This window comes from Chelon labrosus (genome assembly GCF_963514085.1).
Source record: "Chelon labrosus genome assembly, chromosome: 1".
Taxonomy (NCBI): domain Eukaryota; kingdom Metazoa; phylum Chordata; class Actinopteri; order Mugiliformes; family Mugilidae; genus Chelon; species Chelon labrosus.
Genome location: NC_140337.1, coordinates 4128269 through 4143499, shown reverse-complemented (window position 1 = coordinate 4143499; position 15231 = coordinate 4128269). Strand labels below are relative to the sequence as shown.

General features: G+C 43.5%; 1 protein-coding gene across 2 annotated transcripts in view; it reads right to left on the bottom strand.

Moving 5' to 3' along the window:
• LOC311489817 (diacylglycerol kinase eta-like) overlaps window positions 1-2820 on the bottom strand; it is an 81765-nt gene extending 78945 nt beyond the window's left edge. For both annotated transcript variants that reach the window (XM_084547105.1, XM_084547104.1), the window contains exons 1-2: window positions 2687-2820; window positions 1353-1593 (exon numbers count right to left, since the gene is read on the bottom strand). In XM_084547105.1, the coding sequence (XP_084403231.1) occupies window positions 1353-1445 (93 nt within the window). In that variant the 5' untranslated portion in view covers window positions 1446-1593; window positions 2687-2820. The remainder of the gene's footprint in view (window positions 1-1352; window positions 1594-2686) is intronic.
• Between the last annotated feature and the right edge of the window lie 12411 nt (window positions 2821-15231).

The following is a 15231-nucleotide window of genomic DNA, read 5'->3' as shown; positions in this document are numbered from 1 at the left end:
GAACAAAGACAGCATTACAGAAGAAGTTTTGACGTCAATAAACAAAAATGTCCGTATTGTAAAGTGCACAACCGCTAATTTAGGATAAACCTTTACGCTGATGATGGGCCGCTATTCTGATGAGGCCGCATCATTAGATTCATTAGATAATATCACAGCTAGCTTGAAATCATGAAATCATGTAAATGTGGTTGATAAAAAAAGTTTTTGAAATCTAAAGACTAAAACAAACAACATAATTTAAGTATTTTAATGAATACTATTGATATTTTCTGTGTTTGGTTCTGTCGCTTTAGTTGTTTTTCAAGATTCAAAGGACCTTTGACCTTTTTTTGATTTTCTACTTTTTGATTTTTTAACCCCTTCAGCCAGCTTCTTAATTTTTTGCATGCATGTTTTCAAAATAAAAGACAGTGGCTACGTTTGCATGGACGCTAGCATTCCACTAACAATCAGAATACAAATGCCTCATGTAACCAGCTCAGTCAGAATAGACTGGTCTGATCAGAAGGACTTTTCAATCAGACTAAGAGGGGTGGTGTAGACCTTTGATAATCAGTTCAATAGGAAAATCAGATCACCTAATAACCACGTAAACACTTGATCTGATCGTTTCTCTCCGGTTGGGATTGTTGAGCGTGTTTGCCCCATGTGGGCTAAACAGGCAAGGAGTTTCCAGGAGGAACACAGGATCAGGTTTGTCAATAAAGTTGGGGGAAAAAATTCTTAGATCATTATATGCCTAAGGCTAAGAGGGAAAGGAAAGACCCTCTTGGTCTACAGTGTAACCTGCAGAATACTTTTACAAGGATCATTCTTAAAAAATGGATTCATTCCTGCAGTCGTTTGAATTTCCTATGTCCGAATTGGAAGAAACTCTGCAAAATAAATTCTCTCATGAGGAAAGCAACATGGCAGAAACACATGTATGTTCACAACATCCACTTGACCAGCTTGCTAACCCCGACCGCAGTGCGTGTTCTGATTCCATCCCTTCTTGAGTCTAAAAATCCGTCTGCTTACGTTGATAGTAAATGTGCCTTCCTGTATATAGCACAGACTTACATTTCCAGCGTTAAGACGAAGGTGCTCATCTCTGCAGGAAACACTGAGTAGTTTACACATGTGCACAAGAACATCGTGCATTGCTGAATAGCTGCATTTTGAGACCTGAACATGTCTTAGATTGGAGATCAATCGCAAAAAGTGGCACTAACGGTACTCGACAGCATGATGTGGAAGTGAAACCTGCACTCATTGTTTGAAAGAATCTGCATAACTCTTTTCTGCCACCGAAGCTAAGCAGTGTGTTGTGGCCGTGTAGCTTAGAAGCGAACCGAATGGGTACTCACGATATGAGTCCTCTCAGAGTCGGCCTGGGGCGACCCCAGCGACTCGCCGGGCCCCGTCACGTACAGGACGTTGGGGTTCAGCTTGGACGCCATGGCGGGCAGGTGTGAAAGATCTAGAGATGGATGGGAAGCAGCAGGAGAAGAGGAGGGACAGGGTGGAGCCGGTTGAGGATCGGCGGACGGGACGGCAGGCTCCGGGACGTCGCTCTCTTCCCAACCTCTCTATATCCGGGGGCCAACTCTGGAAAAGATGGAGGAATGAATTATTGATCGGCAGAGGAAAAACTCACTGAGAGAGGGAGGCAGGGAGGTGCCGGCAGCTCCACTTCTTGAAGTTCACAACAAACTATTTCACCTCCGCCGCCCTGCACTTGTTCAGTCCGAGAGCCGGCGACACGAATGAGGGCCGCTTCTGTTTTCTCGGTTCCCCTTTTCGTCTTCCTGCGTTTGTGTGAAAACACTTTTGAGGTTTAAAGTCCGCCCTGGGTGTTTTTTTGTTTTTTTTTGTCTTTTAAATAGAGCTGCTGTGATGAAGGGCGGCCCAAAAAAGACACGCATGCACGCAGTCAAACCAAATATGACAGTTGGAGGAGATGAAGATGAATGTAATGGGAAAACATGATGATGATGATGATGATATGGCTCATCAGAGCCAAAGCATGCTGCATCCTCTCCATGCAGCCTCACATGGGCTCCTGCATGCTTCATACACTATTTAAAATAAAAAATAAAATAAAAAAAGTGGATGTCAGCTGTGCATGTGCGCGTCTCCTTGACTGCGACGTGGACACGTTATTCATAAGCCCGTCTGCACCTCACTCCAGCCCGGTGACACCAAACTTCAACACGCGCGAACACACTCCGCCGAAAAACACGTGTGCGCGCGGGGGGGGGGGGGGGGGGGGGGGTCAAGAAACGGTGTTTGCGTGGTTCACGTGTTTTCTTTTTTAAAAAAAAAATAAAAAAAATTGAAGAGAGAATAAACAGAAGCGCGGATGAACAACAGGCTGCCGAGCGCCTCAGCCCAGCTTGATCATGCATTCCGGCCGTATATCACCGCTGTTCACCGCGCACTCTCAGCTTTCTGGTCGTTTTAAAACAAGGCGGACGAAAAAATAAATAATAATAATAAAAAAAATAAATCAATCATCAATTTTCAACTCCTTGCATAATTGGTCAAACTGGATCAGCTGTCAGTGGGGGGGAAAAAAAAAAGGGGGTTGAAACATTCATCGGAGACCTGGACGGCCGCCGCCGCTGAGCGGGGCCACCTCCTCTGCACAAACAAACCCCGCTCTGCGCTCACGAGTCGATCAAATGTGGATTTTATTTACCTCGGCTTAATTCTCTTGCCCCCTCCTCGTTCACAGTGTCTGTGGAGGTAAATCGGCGGCGGCGGCGGCGGTCGGCGTCTACCGCTCCTGTTGCCCGGCCTGGGTGGCTCCGACAGCCGGCGTTGGGTGCTCGCGGGCGGCCAGGCGGTCAGCAGCTGCAGCAGCGGCGGCGGCGGAGGAGGAGGAGGAGGAGGAGGCGGCGGCAGCAGCGTGCGGGTCTCTCCGGTGGTGCTCGCCTTGCAGAGAAAGACGCGGTCATACGCATAGCGTCGGAGCGGATCTGAATCAGGTACGGAGAGGAGGAGGAGGACGAGGGAGGGGAGGAGGGGAAGAGGGGAGGGAGAGTGAGAGATAGAGAGAGAGAGAGAGAGAGAGAGAGATTTGAAAGCGGCCGTGTTGAGTCGCCTCGAATCGCTGTTCCGAGGTTAAACGGAGAGCAAACAACGCGCACACGCACGCATGCGCGTGCGAGGAGGGCACAGCAGACCATCCACAAGAAATAATTAATAAAAAAACTAATAAAAGAAACACACATTTAACACCAATAATAGGCGGTACAAGCTAAGACCAGCCTAGAGGGAAAGAACCGTTTTGTTTAGATGTTTTGATTTTTTGTTTTTTTACAGTGCACTAGACAGCACAGTGGCCTGGTAGGTGTTGTAGAATTGATCTTCAAAGGAGAAATCAATTAATATGACATTAAGATGCACTATGCCTGCAGACTACTGTCTTGATGGAAAAGTCTGGATGAAAGTGACTGGGTGGATTAGGAAAATGCTCCTGGTTGGGATCTCTGGTAACACTGGCTCTAATGAAGAACCTGCTTCAAGGAACTCTAGAAGTACAGTTGCCCTTGTTTTCAGGTGAGCGGGGGGAGAGGGGGCTTGGGACTGTGCCCCCCCCATCCATGTCTGAAGTGCATCTAACCCCTAAACTGCCCCCTTGAGGCCTTGTATGGTTGCTCTAGTGTGGGTTACACGCACCGAACAAATTCCACGTGTGTGCACTAATAAAGCCAGTTTCCGTTAAATTCACATTCAGAAAGCTTTATTTGTGCCCGGGGGGAGCAATTTAAGGGCAGCATGACGTGCAAAAGCAAGACACTTTTAAAGAAAAAGTAGAACAATACACAATATGTCCAAAAATGATGTTTGAAACTTTCCAAACCGTCCAACTGCAGACCGGCAAACTGATTTGAGGGAAAAAAAAACATTTAGGCCTAGAGGTACCATACCAAATCGCAGTTCCTTTAAAGTCATCCAGGCCCCCTCGGACAGCTGGATCAACACGCGTTGGATGCGGTTTTACGGTTGGCAAAACAATCTCACCTCGAGCCCATTTGAGCAGCTGTTCTGGAGCTTTCAGTCCTGTGGCATGATCCCCAGTGGTCATGGAAGTCCAGGGTGTTCACGCTTCCTGCTTGTTTCTTTGTTTGGCTTTAAAACAGATTTATATATTTATCATTCATTCATTCATCTTCTGTAACCACTTGTCCTGTGAAGGGTCGCGGGGTCTGCTGGAGCCTGTCCCAGCTCTTATTAGGTGAGAGGCGGGGTACACCCTGGACAGATCTCCAGTCTATCTCAGGGCTAACACAGAGAGACAGACAACCTTTCACACTCACATATGGCCACTTTAGAATCACCAATGAACCTAACCAGCATGTCTTTGGATGGTGAGAGGAAGCTGGAGTACCCGGAGAGAACCATTGCAGACACAGGGAGAACATGCAAACTCTACACAGAAAGGCCCAGTCGGCCCATGGATTCAAATTCAGTCTGACTTTTTTAAGTCAAATGTTCAGGGGTATAAAATGTTAAATTTGTCTTTATTTTTCGGTTTTTCGGTTTCGGGCCTCTTGAAATTGTGCAAATGAAAGCGAAAGAAAAAGTGAACCACACTCGGAACAACGATGGAAAGAAGCCGCGTGCATTCAAATCTGTCGGCTTCTACTTTGCTGCAACAGTTTGATTTTGCAAGTGAGGGACGCAAACCGCCTGAACCGAGCGAATGGTGTAACGTTCCTCTTGCGGGGCCCCATCTGTTTGCTCAAAATGATGTCCACACACGCCGTCAAAACTTTCCCTCTTTCGCTCCTCGACCCTCTTCAGCAGAGTCGCCACTAAGTAGAGTCCAGATTTAATAGTGAGAGACGTCTGCATTAATAAGGCAGGGAGGGAGGGTGGGGAGAGGGAGGGAGCGACGTGTGCACACTAACACAGATACGAGGGCAGATGGATGCAGGCGTTCACAGAGATGCGCTTGCATGAACACACGCGCTGGCACCGCTCAGTGCAATAGTAATTTGTTTACAGTTGATTAAATATTCATGCTGAATTAGCTGTGAGCCTGCCAGTACTCACTTCATTTACACCGTGTGTGTGTGTGTGTGTGTGTGTGTGTGTTTGTGTGCCCTTCTCAGCCTCCCTCCCTCCACCTGCTTTCTGTTGGGTTGTAACCGTCCACAAGTGGCTCACGCTCGCACCTGCTGAATTTCCCGGACGTTCAGGTGATGGCATTGCCGTGTTCATCGCTCTCCTCCAGGTTGCCCTTGGCGACGGCGAGGAAGAAGGCCGAAAGGATGGAGGGGAGGGAGGGAATGAAATTCATGGATTGTTTTCCAATGGAAACGTGTCGATAAAGCGGCAGAAAGCTGAGAGATCCGTTTAAAATCATTTGCCTGTAATTAATTTCCATTTAGGCGACTGTTTGATTAATCCCTCACCTTCAACGACATGCACAAACGGAAAGATCTAACTGTGATTTTTGTCTATTTAAGTTAAATTTCAATCACATTTTTCCTCTATTAGATTATTCCACTCGTATGTTGATTGTTATTGCTGCAGAGGGAGGTTAATCAAGCATCCAAAGCATATTACTCTTTTATTTCTTTAAAAAACTCACAAATTCTGGAAAAGCAAAAGGAGTCAGAAGAGTTGCAGTACACTAAGCTCTCCCTCCCTCCTCCCCCTCTTCTCACACTCCTTCAAGCTCTCCCTGGGAGCTGCTTACAGGTTGTCAAATTTCCTCTCTTCCCCATCCAAGCGGCGCGCAGCGTGAGCGGCAATCAGAGCTGAGCAATAAAAGAAACTGATAACAGGGAGATAATTAACGGCTCTGTGTTACATATCAAACTGAGGGCGAATTGCTGCACCCTCATTATCGTTGTGCAAATGTGAACATACTGTCGCACATCCTGTACTAATCTTTCAAGAGCAGTTATCCTCGTACCCCGTGTTTATCTCTTTAATGGTGTGCAGCTAAAACATTGCAGGAATCGCTTCTGCGTCCCTGTCTCCATGTTTTAGCCCTTTTAACTGCGTGTATGTATTTATAAACCCCCTTGCAGACTCTGTCAAACAGCTAGCAGAGTAAAATTCATGTATGTTTCTTATAAACGGAGCGAGCCAGGCTCCACTCACAAAGTCTACTCTGATTGGTCAGCTCCAATGGCCTCGGGCAGGCTCCGCCCCTGCGGCTGAAGGAGGCTGCACAGGGGGAGGGACGTAAAAGTTTGTGAACGCATCGGATTGGTTGCACAACTAGGACACGCCCTCAAGTGCAGAATGATTCATCAACACTTTTAAATCGTTTTCCAGGAAATTACTAACTCTAAAATACCGTTGGGACTACTTAAAATGACTATAATGCGATAATGTTCTATAATGGCGTATACTACAAGGCATACAGCAAGGAATATTAAAATTAAAATGTATTAAAATTCAAAAAAGATTTCATGGAAATCTTAATAGTTCTGGGAAATACCCTATTTCACATTGATGCTAAGACTCAGATGGAAAGATGTGTAGATGTTCTCTTATCTGTACAGTGTTAAACCTAATGCTTGCAGCTAGCTAGTTTAGCATTAGGAGTATTAACAGCAGTGTCCAGTGGTAACACAAACTGCATGCTAGCAGCTTCACAGCTCATTAAAACTAGCTTGGGCGATGTCTTAGAGTCTCCTGTCTTTGTGGAAAGCTAAACTTACTAGCTTTATGTTTGCGTTTAGATTGAAGGTAAGTGAATAGTCCACTGTTCCCTAGCAAATACCCTACCTTACATCATTCCCAAGACTTAGATGAAAAGATTTGTAGCTGCTCTCATATCTGTGCAGTATTGCAGCTACTGCTAGCAGCTAGCTAGCATAGCATAAGGAGTGTAAACAGCTCTGTCCGGGAAAGCCAAGTTGCTAGCTGCTAGCTTCGTGCTCGCATGTAGGTTTAAGTGTCAATCTATTCCTGCCAAACATCTGTTATCATAATAAACATAAACATCATCAGGGAAGCCTGTCTATGGTACAGACACATTCAGTGGCACAGATCTAAAATGGGAAATGTCAAAATCGCAGTCCTATTCCCACTGTCATTCATTTTCTCACCACCCACAACTAAACCACATACCTCCCCCCCACACGCAGCCTAAAACAGCGCAAGGAATGGTTACATCAGATATTAAAATAAGCTGCCACACACATATTAAAAATGAGTCACTTAAGAGAGGGATCGCAGATGTCAGTTAACAGTTTCTGTGGAAAAAAAAAATGTTCTTTACTATATTCATGAGACTCAAATTACTCTTTTTTTTTTTTTTTTTTTTAAACAGATGCTCCCTTTACGTGCACAAAACCCAAATGCTTCTAAAATGTTTTCTGCTCTTGATTTGGTTCTGGTCTTTTCTGGAGGCAAAAGCATATTAAAATGTGTGATTTTTATTTTAGAGGCCTGATTTGTTGGTGCTTCTGTTTCAAACTAAGCTTTGTTGTGGCAGTGGCATTCAAGTTTTTCAAGTACAACTGAAAACTAAAAAGAGAACGAGAATTCCTTACACAGTGCTCTTAATTGTTTTTTAACTGACCTTCTCATTAATCGCCTGACTCGATAGATTTAAGGACTTGGCAAATCACCCGAATGCTTTTATAAGGTCGTAAAAGGTCGTTAATGGGTCAGGGGAACATTATTTCAATTGATCTGCCATCGACATGGAGCTTATTGATCAGGCAATTAGGGAAATTGAAGAGATAAATGAAAAGATGAATGGTGCGGCTGTTCTTCCAGATCCTAACCAATCTGGGATGGAGCTCGTCACACTCAGTGCCGTTTCTTAAACTATTTGCAACCCACATGATACAGTCTGCGCAGCTCATTTACTGTGTGCAGTCTCCTGTCAATGTATGCACCATGTGTTACTATGCTGCCACCTAGTGATTTATTCCATTAAAAGAAATCATCAAGAAAATGAGATTGGAGGGTGCAGGAAGGGACTCGGCATGCAGTGGAAAAAAAAAAAAAGAAAACGAGAGAATATAAAAGGAAGAGGGTGACTGGTTATTGGAGGCATGGCAAGCAGTGGTGAAGTCAAACAACAAGCTCTTTAAGAGCGTTAATTATTAAGCGGAGTCTGCGATTTCCCCTTTGATCAGTGCGACGGGGGAATCATGGTTAATGATTTTGAGGCATACAATGGGAGGAGGGGTGAAGAAGAGAGATGTAGAGCAGCAGAATAGAAAGCGAAACAGAAGTAAGACAGGTCAGAGAGAGAGAGAGAGTGAGAGTAGCTCACAAAAACAGGAAATGGTGAGACAGATTAAAGGAGAAGTTTACCTCCAATGATAAAGTCTGATTTCAAAAGCATTGACAGTCAAGAACATGATTGGACGGAACCAAATTGATGCAAAATATCTGACTGACTGATGGCATATCTACTATCTAATTGATCTGAGCAATTTCACTCTTAAAAAAAACAGTATTTTCATATAGTCATTGTTTGTTGCTTTGTGTTTCCTGACAGAAGTAATTGTTCAAAACCCGCTAGCTGTAGCCAGCAGCTGGAAATATTAAGTACAGACTAGGCGCAGACATCCAATTACCGTAGCTTAGCATGAAGCCTGGAAACTGCAGAGCCGGAGTCAAGTTAGCCTAGTTTGGAACAAAGGATGGAAAAAGAGCATCCATTCATCAGCCAAACAGCCTAAACCTAGCATAGTATAGAATATAGAAATGATGCATTCATTTCAGAGAAGGGGCTGAGAGGCAAGTTAGACTACTTAGTATAAAGAATGGAAACCAAGCATTAAGTTCAGAGCAGGTGCCAACAGCCCACTATCCTAGCTTAGCATGCAGAATAGAAACTGAGTTTTACGTAGCCTATGAAGCAGGAACCAAGTTGGCCCAGTTGAGCGTAAACACTTGAAACTCTGCATTAACTATAGAGCAGTAGCCAGTTAGCCTAGCTTAGCATAAATATAGAAACTGTGCAGAAAACACAAAGCAGAAGCCAACAGCCACTTAGCCTAGCTTAGCGTAAAGATAGATGCCATACAGTGAATAGTGAGCAGCAGACAACTGCTAGTTAGCCTAGCTTAGCATAAAGACAGAAACAGTGCAGTAAATACAGAGCAGGAGCCAACTGCCAGTTAGCATAGCTTAGCATAAAAACAGAAGCCATGCAATAAATGGAGAGTAGGAGCCAACTGCCAGTAAACGTAGCTCAACTTGAAGACTAAAAACAAGGGAGATACAGTGACACTGGTTCTATTCAAATGAAACAAAATCCATCAGTATCCCTCAAGGCTCAATCAACTGATATGTTATCTCTGAATCCGTACAAAATGTGTAAGCAATTTATAGTTTTAAAGAGGGTTTTGTTCCAAAGAAGACGCATATCATAAGGCATGCTGTGAAAAGGCAGAAAAGGAGACAGGGAGAGATACAGTTTGAAGAAAGGTGAGCGCCTCCTCCCCTCTGTGATCTATTGAAGCTATAAATACCCCTGTGGAATACATAGATCAGGAACATGTGAGTCATCTGCCATTTGAAGTCTAGTCCAATGCAGCAGGTCTGCTTTGAACAGCCATGTCACACGTCAAACTTTAATAGCTCTGATTATTACAAGCGAACATGGGGAAAAAGAATTTGGTGCATAGTGCTAGTGCGGTTTAGAAGTCAGTAACAGTAGCAACGGCAAACACAAGAGAGCGGGAATGGACATAACCCGTAAGCAGACAGACACTCGCAAGTGGAAAAACAAAGAGGCCATTGTGTGTCTGATTGGCTCGGCTCTTCACCATATTGGTTTCCATGAGAACACAAGACAGAGTGAGCGAACAGGTGGTAACCTCAAAGAGCACAGCAACACATCCTGTTAGCTTTTACAACCCGGCTTCATACACGCCGCGCAAACACAGAACTGCTAATGAAGCAACATGCTGTGATGAGTTTACAGAACACACCCACCACTACTATCTGTCTGTCACCGACACCAAGACGATATCCATGCAGCTTACAGCACAAAGAGAATAGTTGTAGCGCTAAACGTATAGCTTGAAGAATGTAAAAAAATAAATAAATAAATAAGTTTGGCCTCTAAATCTTCTACAACTAAAGGCACAATGGCAATAAACACCAGTGGCAGCATTTTCTCACTCTCCTAGTAAGTATCTATTATTGGTGTTTTTCGGTAGAGGCAGGAAATGAACTATGGGCTATTTCAAACTATGTTGCACCTACCACATAACAGCAGTTCTAACAATCGTACACTTTTATTATGGGTTTACACACAAAAACAAGTTGATCTAGAGCTATTGAACTATCCAGTTTCAGGTAAATATAGTGTACCTTTGTGCAACAGTAACACTCAGTCAAGGAACAATAAGGGTTCAAATCAGTGCCGTTCGTTCAGCGTTTTGTTGACCCCTCAGTCCAACCCAACCTCCTCCTAGTCTAACTACACTGCCTCACTTTTGACTACTCCTAGCAAGGGTGACCTTGCAAAGAAGCATAACTATGGATCATAATTATCAACTGTAGATAAAGTTGGAAGAACCCCCAAAGAAGTTACTCAATGCATCTCTGACAAGAAGTTCAGAAGCTCAGAATGGTGGCTCCGGCGGTTGCCATCTTGGCAAAAGTGGACGAGGTGGAACGTGAGTGGACATGAGGTGGGTGGGTGACAGCTAGCAACCTTTGGCGTCAACACCGTGTCACTCAAAGTGGCCACGCCCTTAATCCTACATAAATTTAAGACGAAATACAATTTGAACAGGTGAGTCATATAAAGAAATCACTCATACATACAGTTTTCATGTGTGGGAAAATTAGGTAAAGAGACCAAAGCTGTTTTTGTACCAATCTGTAAACATGTTTATTTCTGACTCAGCCTTAAGTGGGGGGCTGAGGAACTGCAATTCTTGGCAATTAGCTTTATTTTCCATTCCACCAGGTCACTGCTTGGTTATAATAAGAGCAGCTTAAGGTAAAACAGTTTCAGTATGTGCACGTGTAGCTGTACCGAAAGTATTTCAGCAAGAACACTATTCAACAAATGACGCGGATTGCAAATCACAAAAAGCATATTTATGTGAATGTGCTCCAAAACCTTTTAAGGCTTAAAAGGATGAATCAAACTCGGTGAGAAACTCTGCATGCGAATCAAACCACAAAACTGTGTTCACGACTGCAACTACAGAAGATGGAACAGTGGGAGCACTTGAGTGGTGGCGTCAAGATAAGCAGGTGTTAACCTCAAAGGGTTGTGGTGGTTTACCAAACCTCTAATGGGTAGATTCATTTCGCTAAATGATTCAATAAATGTCGAGAGCTGAGCGGCAGCGGCGCTGGCAGAACCAACATTTTAACAGCAGGATTAACAACTGCGTTGATCTCATGCTGCAGTGGCTCCATGTTTAAAACAAACACAGACGCAGCAGCATACTATATACAGTGAATTAAAATGCAAGTTGGCTGTCAATACTGCCAAGAATACTGATGATTAGAACAGATCAGGTACTGCTCCCATGTGTTCCAAAAATAGGGTGCATGCTGTTTCCCATCTTCACTGCATTGTACACATTGGTGCTAGATAACTTCAAATGATTAAAACAATGAACCATTCATCTTTCTGTCTGAGCCCTGATTTGTTCTAAATATTTCACTTACAAAGCTTCATAGCTTTGTGAAAACGTGACAGTCTTGGCTGGCGTCTAGCTTACAGTCTGACATTTATCTAAACGTCCAATCAATCAGACGCGTCAGTGGTTAAACAATCAGCTCCCAGACTATAATAACGGCAGAGACGTCCGCTCTGAGCTGCAGAGAAACACGAGACAAGGCTCTTTTAAATAACTGTTTACACAGTAATTCATTCCCTGCTCATGGAAATATAACCAAAGACTCCCGAAGTGTCAAAAAGATCTGTGTGTAGTACTCTAAATGCTATTAATAGAGTTAATAGTAACGTGTTTCAGGGAAAACACTTGGCTAAATGAAGAGTGAACAACATCCCTGAAGCAGCTGAGGTTGAAGTATCATGTTCAAGAGCACTCAAGTAAATATTTTAGAAAGCATGGAGTGAAACTAAGCAATGCATCATGAGGATGCTTTGAATAAAGCCTCTATGAATCTGAAAAAAAAGAAAAAGTGTCACATAAAAGCAAAATCAGCAACGGATGGGAATTTTTGGGGGGAATTCCTGGGATGTTACACATCAAAATATGTTTACATGTCTTGTAGAGAAGTACTTGAAAGAAAAAAAAAACATGTATACAACCTTTTGTGGCTCCAGAAGAAGTTGAGTAAAGTTGCCTCAAGTGGTGTCACTTGACGAGACCTCTATACTCTGCTCATCTGTGCTTGAGGCTAGGAGCTTCATACAGTTCTGCTGCGTTCATCTTGACCCTTTGTGGGCTATTCAAAGTCCTCCTTGCATGCATAAAACACGCGCCCTTTCAGTGCTGTTTAATTTTGTGCAAACACAAAAGACTACTGAAGACGGTTGTTTTGAGAAGACAGAGATACAACACATTTTTGAAAGATTATATTGGTTTAAAGTGCAGAAGCTCATCCTGTACATTAAATGCAGGGATGTCCTTGTTTGGGCCCGATTTGTGGCATCTGTGCCATTGCTGATGGACCAGTGAATTCTGAACTATACCAACAAATTCAAAAAAACGTGAAGCTAAGTCTTAAGAGAAACTAGGTCATGTAGCAAGACAACAACCCCGAGCAGACAAGTCCTTCTACAAAAGAATGGTTAACGAAGAATATTGTAAACTCAAGCTCTTTTAATGTCTGGAAGAATTTATTTAATTGCATTTCAATTCAAAACAGTAGAAAAACAAAGAAAAGGTCCCTGGCCAAAACTGAACAGACCTAAAGTGCCATTTTAAGTACTTTAAGTACTTTTTCCAAAAAAAAAAAAAGAAAGAAAGAAAAGAAACAGTTTGGGCTGCCAACTTGTCTTGTCCGTACATGGACTGGGACTGGGACGTGAACAGCTCCGGTGTTTTCTGTGCTACACGCTTTACATTTAGATGCAGGGTTGAAGTGCTTCGGTGGTATGCAAACTCCTTTTTTTTTTTTTTCATAAAACCCCCGCTTTTATCAAGGCTTCCATTAGGTAGTTTTTTTAAATAAAATTTGCCCTCCATCAGTCCTAGCAAGGTGATTTCATCTGATTCCTCCATTTTGGCAGCCGTTAGCAGAGCTCTGACGTGTGCATCAGTGTAATCGGTGTACCAGGAAATCGTGCACTGACAAAAGTTCTGCGTTGTTTGGAATGCAAACTGCGATTAGATGCGTTAATTAACGCGTTAAAATCCCATCCCTATTTTTTTTTAGAAAGTATATAATATTTGTGTCTTTACATGTTTTTTATACATATACAACAGCTTTGAAATGCCAGCCTCCACAAGCTGCAGTGCAATAAAAGCTTACGTTTAAACTTAAACTTACATTTATGTGTTAATATTGAACACAAGAGAGAATGTATTGCCCCAGTTGTCAACAATTACCATCAACACTTATTGGAGATCACTTCCCAAGTTGGAACTGGAATATCCACCGAGAGTTGGACCTTTTAACGGCAGTGATTCAAAGAAGTGCTGCAAAAAAAAAGAAAAATGAATGGCAACAGAGACGGAAGATGGCATGTCTTACGAGACAGTCTGAATCATCACGGCTTAACATCTCGAATTTAAACGCTCCACGTGTTTTCTTCTAATATATCAGACATCTCGGGCACATGTCGGAGTGTGAGAGAGCAGAACGTGAATCACTCCGAAAAGAAAATACACCGGAGCCCTCAAGATACAAGCAAACTAAACAGTTGCTGAATTTAAACAAACACAAGTCTGGCGATGGAATAAATCTATACGGATTTTAAAACTTGTGCTCTAGAGTACAGATTGCGTGCTTGAAATGAAACTCTTCAGCGCTATCCGACTCTGAGCGACGCAGCAGTAGGTGTGCTGTGCTGCTGATGCGTCCGCGTTATGCAACCGCGGACAGTGGGGGTGATTGTGTAGGTGTGTGTGTGTGTTGGATGCATTTCACACACACCTTTTAGGGGAGTGAGAAAGCTTGATAATTAAAACAGAACAACAATAGCTCACGTACTGCATCCACCGCAGGAACAGCTGGCCCGTTACGCAAGCAACAACTGTTTTCTTATGGTAAGTGTCGCGTGTGTGTGTGTGTGTGGAGGTGCACGAGGCCACATCTGACAAAGACCGGCAAACGTGTGTGAGATCGCACCTTCCCACACACAAACACACAAACCGGTAAACAGTTGTATAGGGAGAAGGTGGAGCAGGAGAAGCAGATGGAAGTAGAGAGAAGAAGAGGACAAAGGATTAAAATGATACGATGGGTGTCAGAGATTATTATTCCCGTCCATATTGTTGGGTGAGATAATTTCCTTCAGAGGAAGAATCCATCTGTTATTAACCAATTTAATGTCTCATGTGTGCTATTCGTGCACATATTACAGAATAAAATACATAGGTTTATTTTCAATTAAGATTTTGTGAATAAAAGATGCCAACTAGATACTTAACCAATAAGCCAGCGTGCACCCCTACACAAAATGAATAGACCCTTGTCTATGCAGGTTTTGTCTAAGGCTGCTACATACTCCGTGAGAAGTTCTCGCAGCTTGTTCTCGACACATCAACCGGGCAGAACTTTTTTCTCGTGTCGTATCCAGCTGCTATTCTGTGATTGGTCAGAAATTAGAGGTGGGCGTGGTTAATGCGAAAATGCTAGCGGCCACTCTGTGAGCTCCCAGATGCTAGTATTCGTAGTGCGACCGCTGGTCTCTCCTGGGTAGAGATTGCCGTACTGTGTGTGGTTGCGTGCTGAATGAACGGCGTGATCCAACAGACACGGTCGTCAAAGCGACCGGCCGGCATCTGAAAATTATAAGAAAATTGCCTCTCGTCGTCCATCTCCTGCATCTCCCACAATGCGTAGCATGTGTGACGTATGCTGCAGTGGGAGGGCCCTATGAGGACTTCCACCAGAGTTCGGCACTTGAGTTTCTCGTGAGGTATATAAATTACCTGGCCGAAACAAACTTTGATCTTGTTCTTGCAGTCCTAGGAGCAAGAACAAACTTCTTGCTTCTCGCAGAGTATGTAACAGCCAATAGTGAAGAACAGCTGTATTAATGACAGTGTCATGGCTTCAGCTTCTAACTCCCCTCCCTTCTTACCAGGTATTTTCCCTGTCCTGTTTTGTGTTTCTTGGATGTTTGGCTTAATTGCAGGAGTG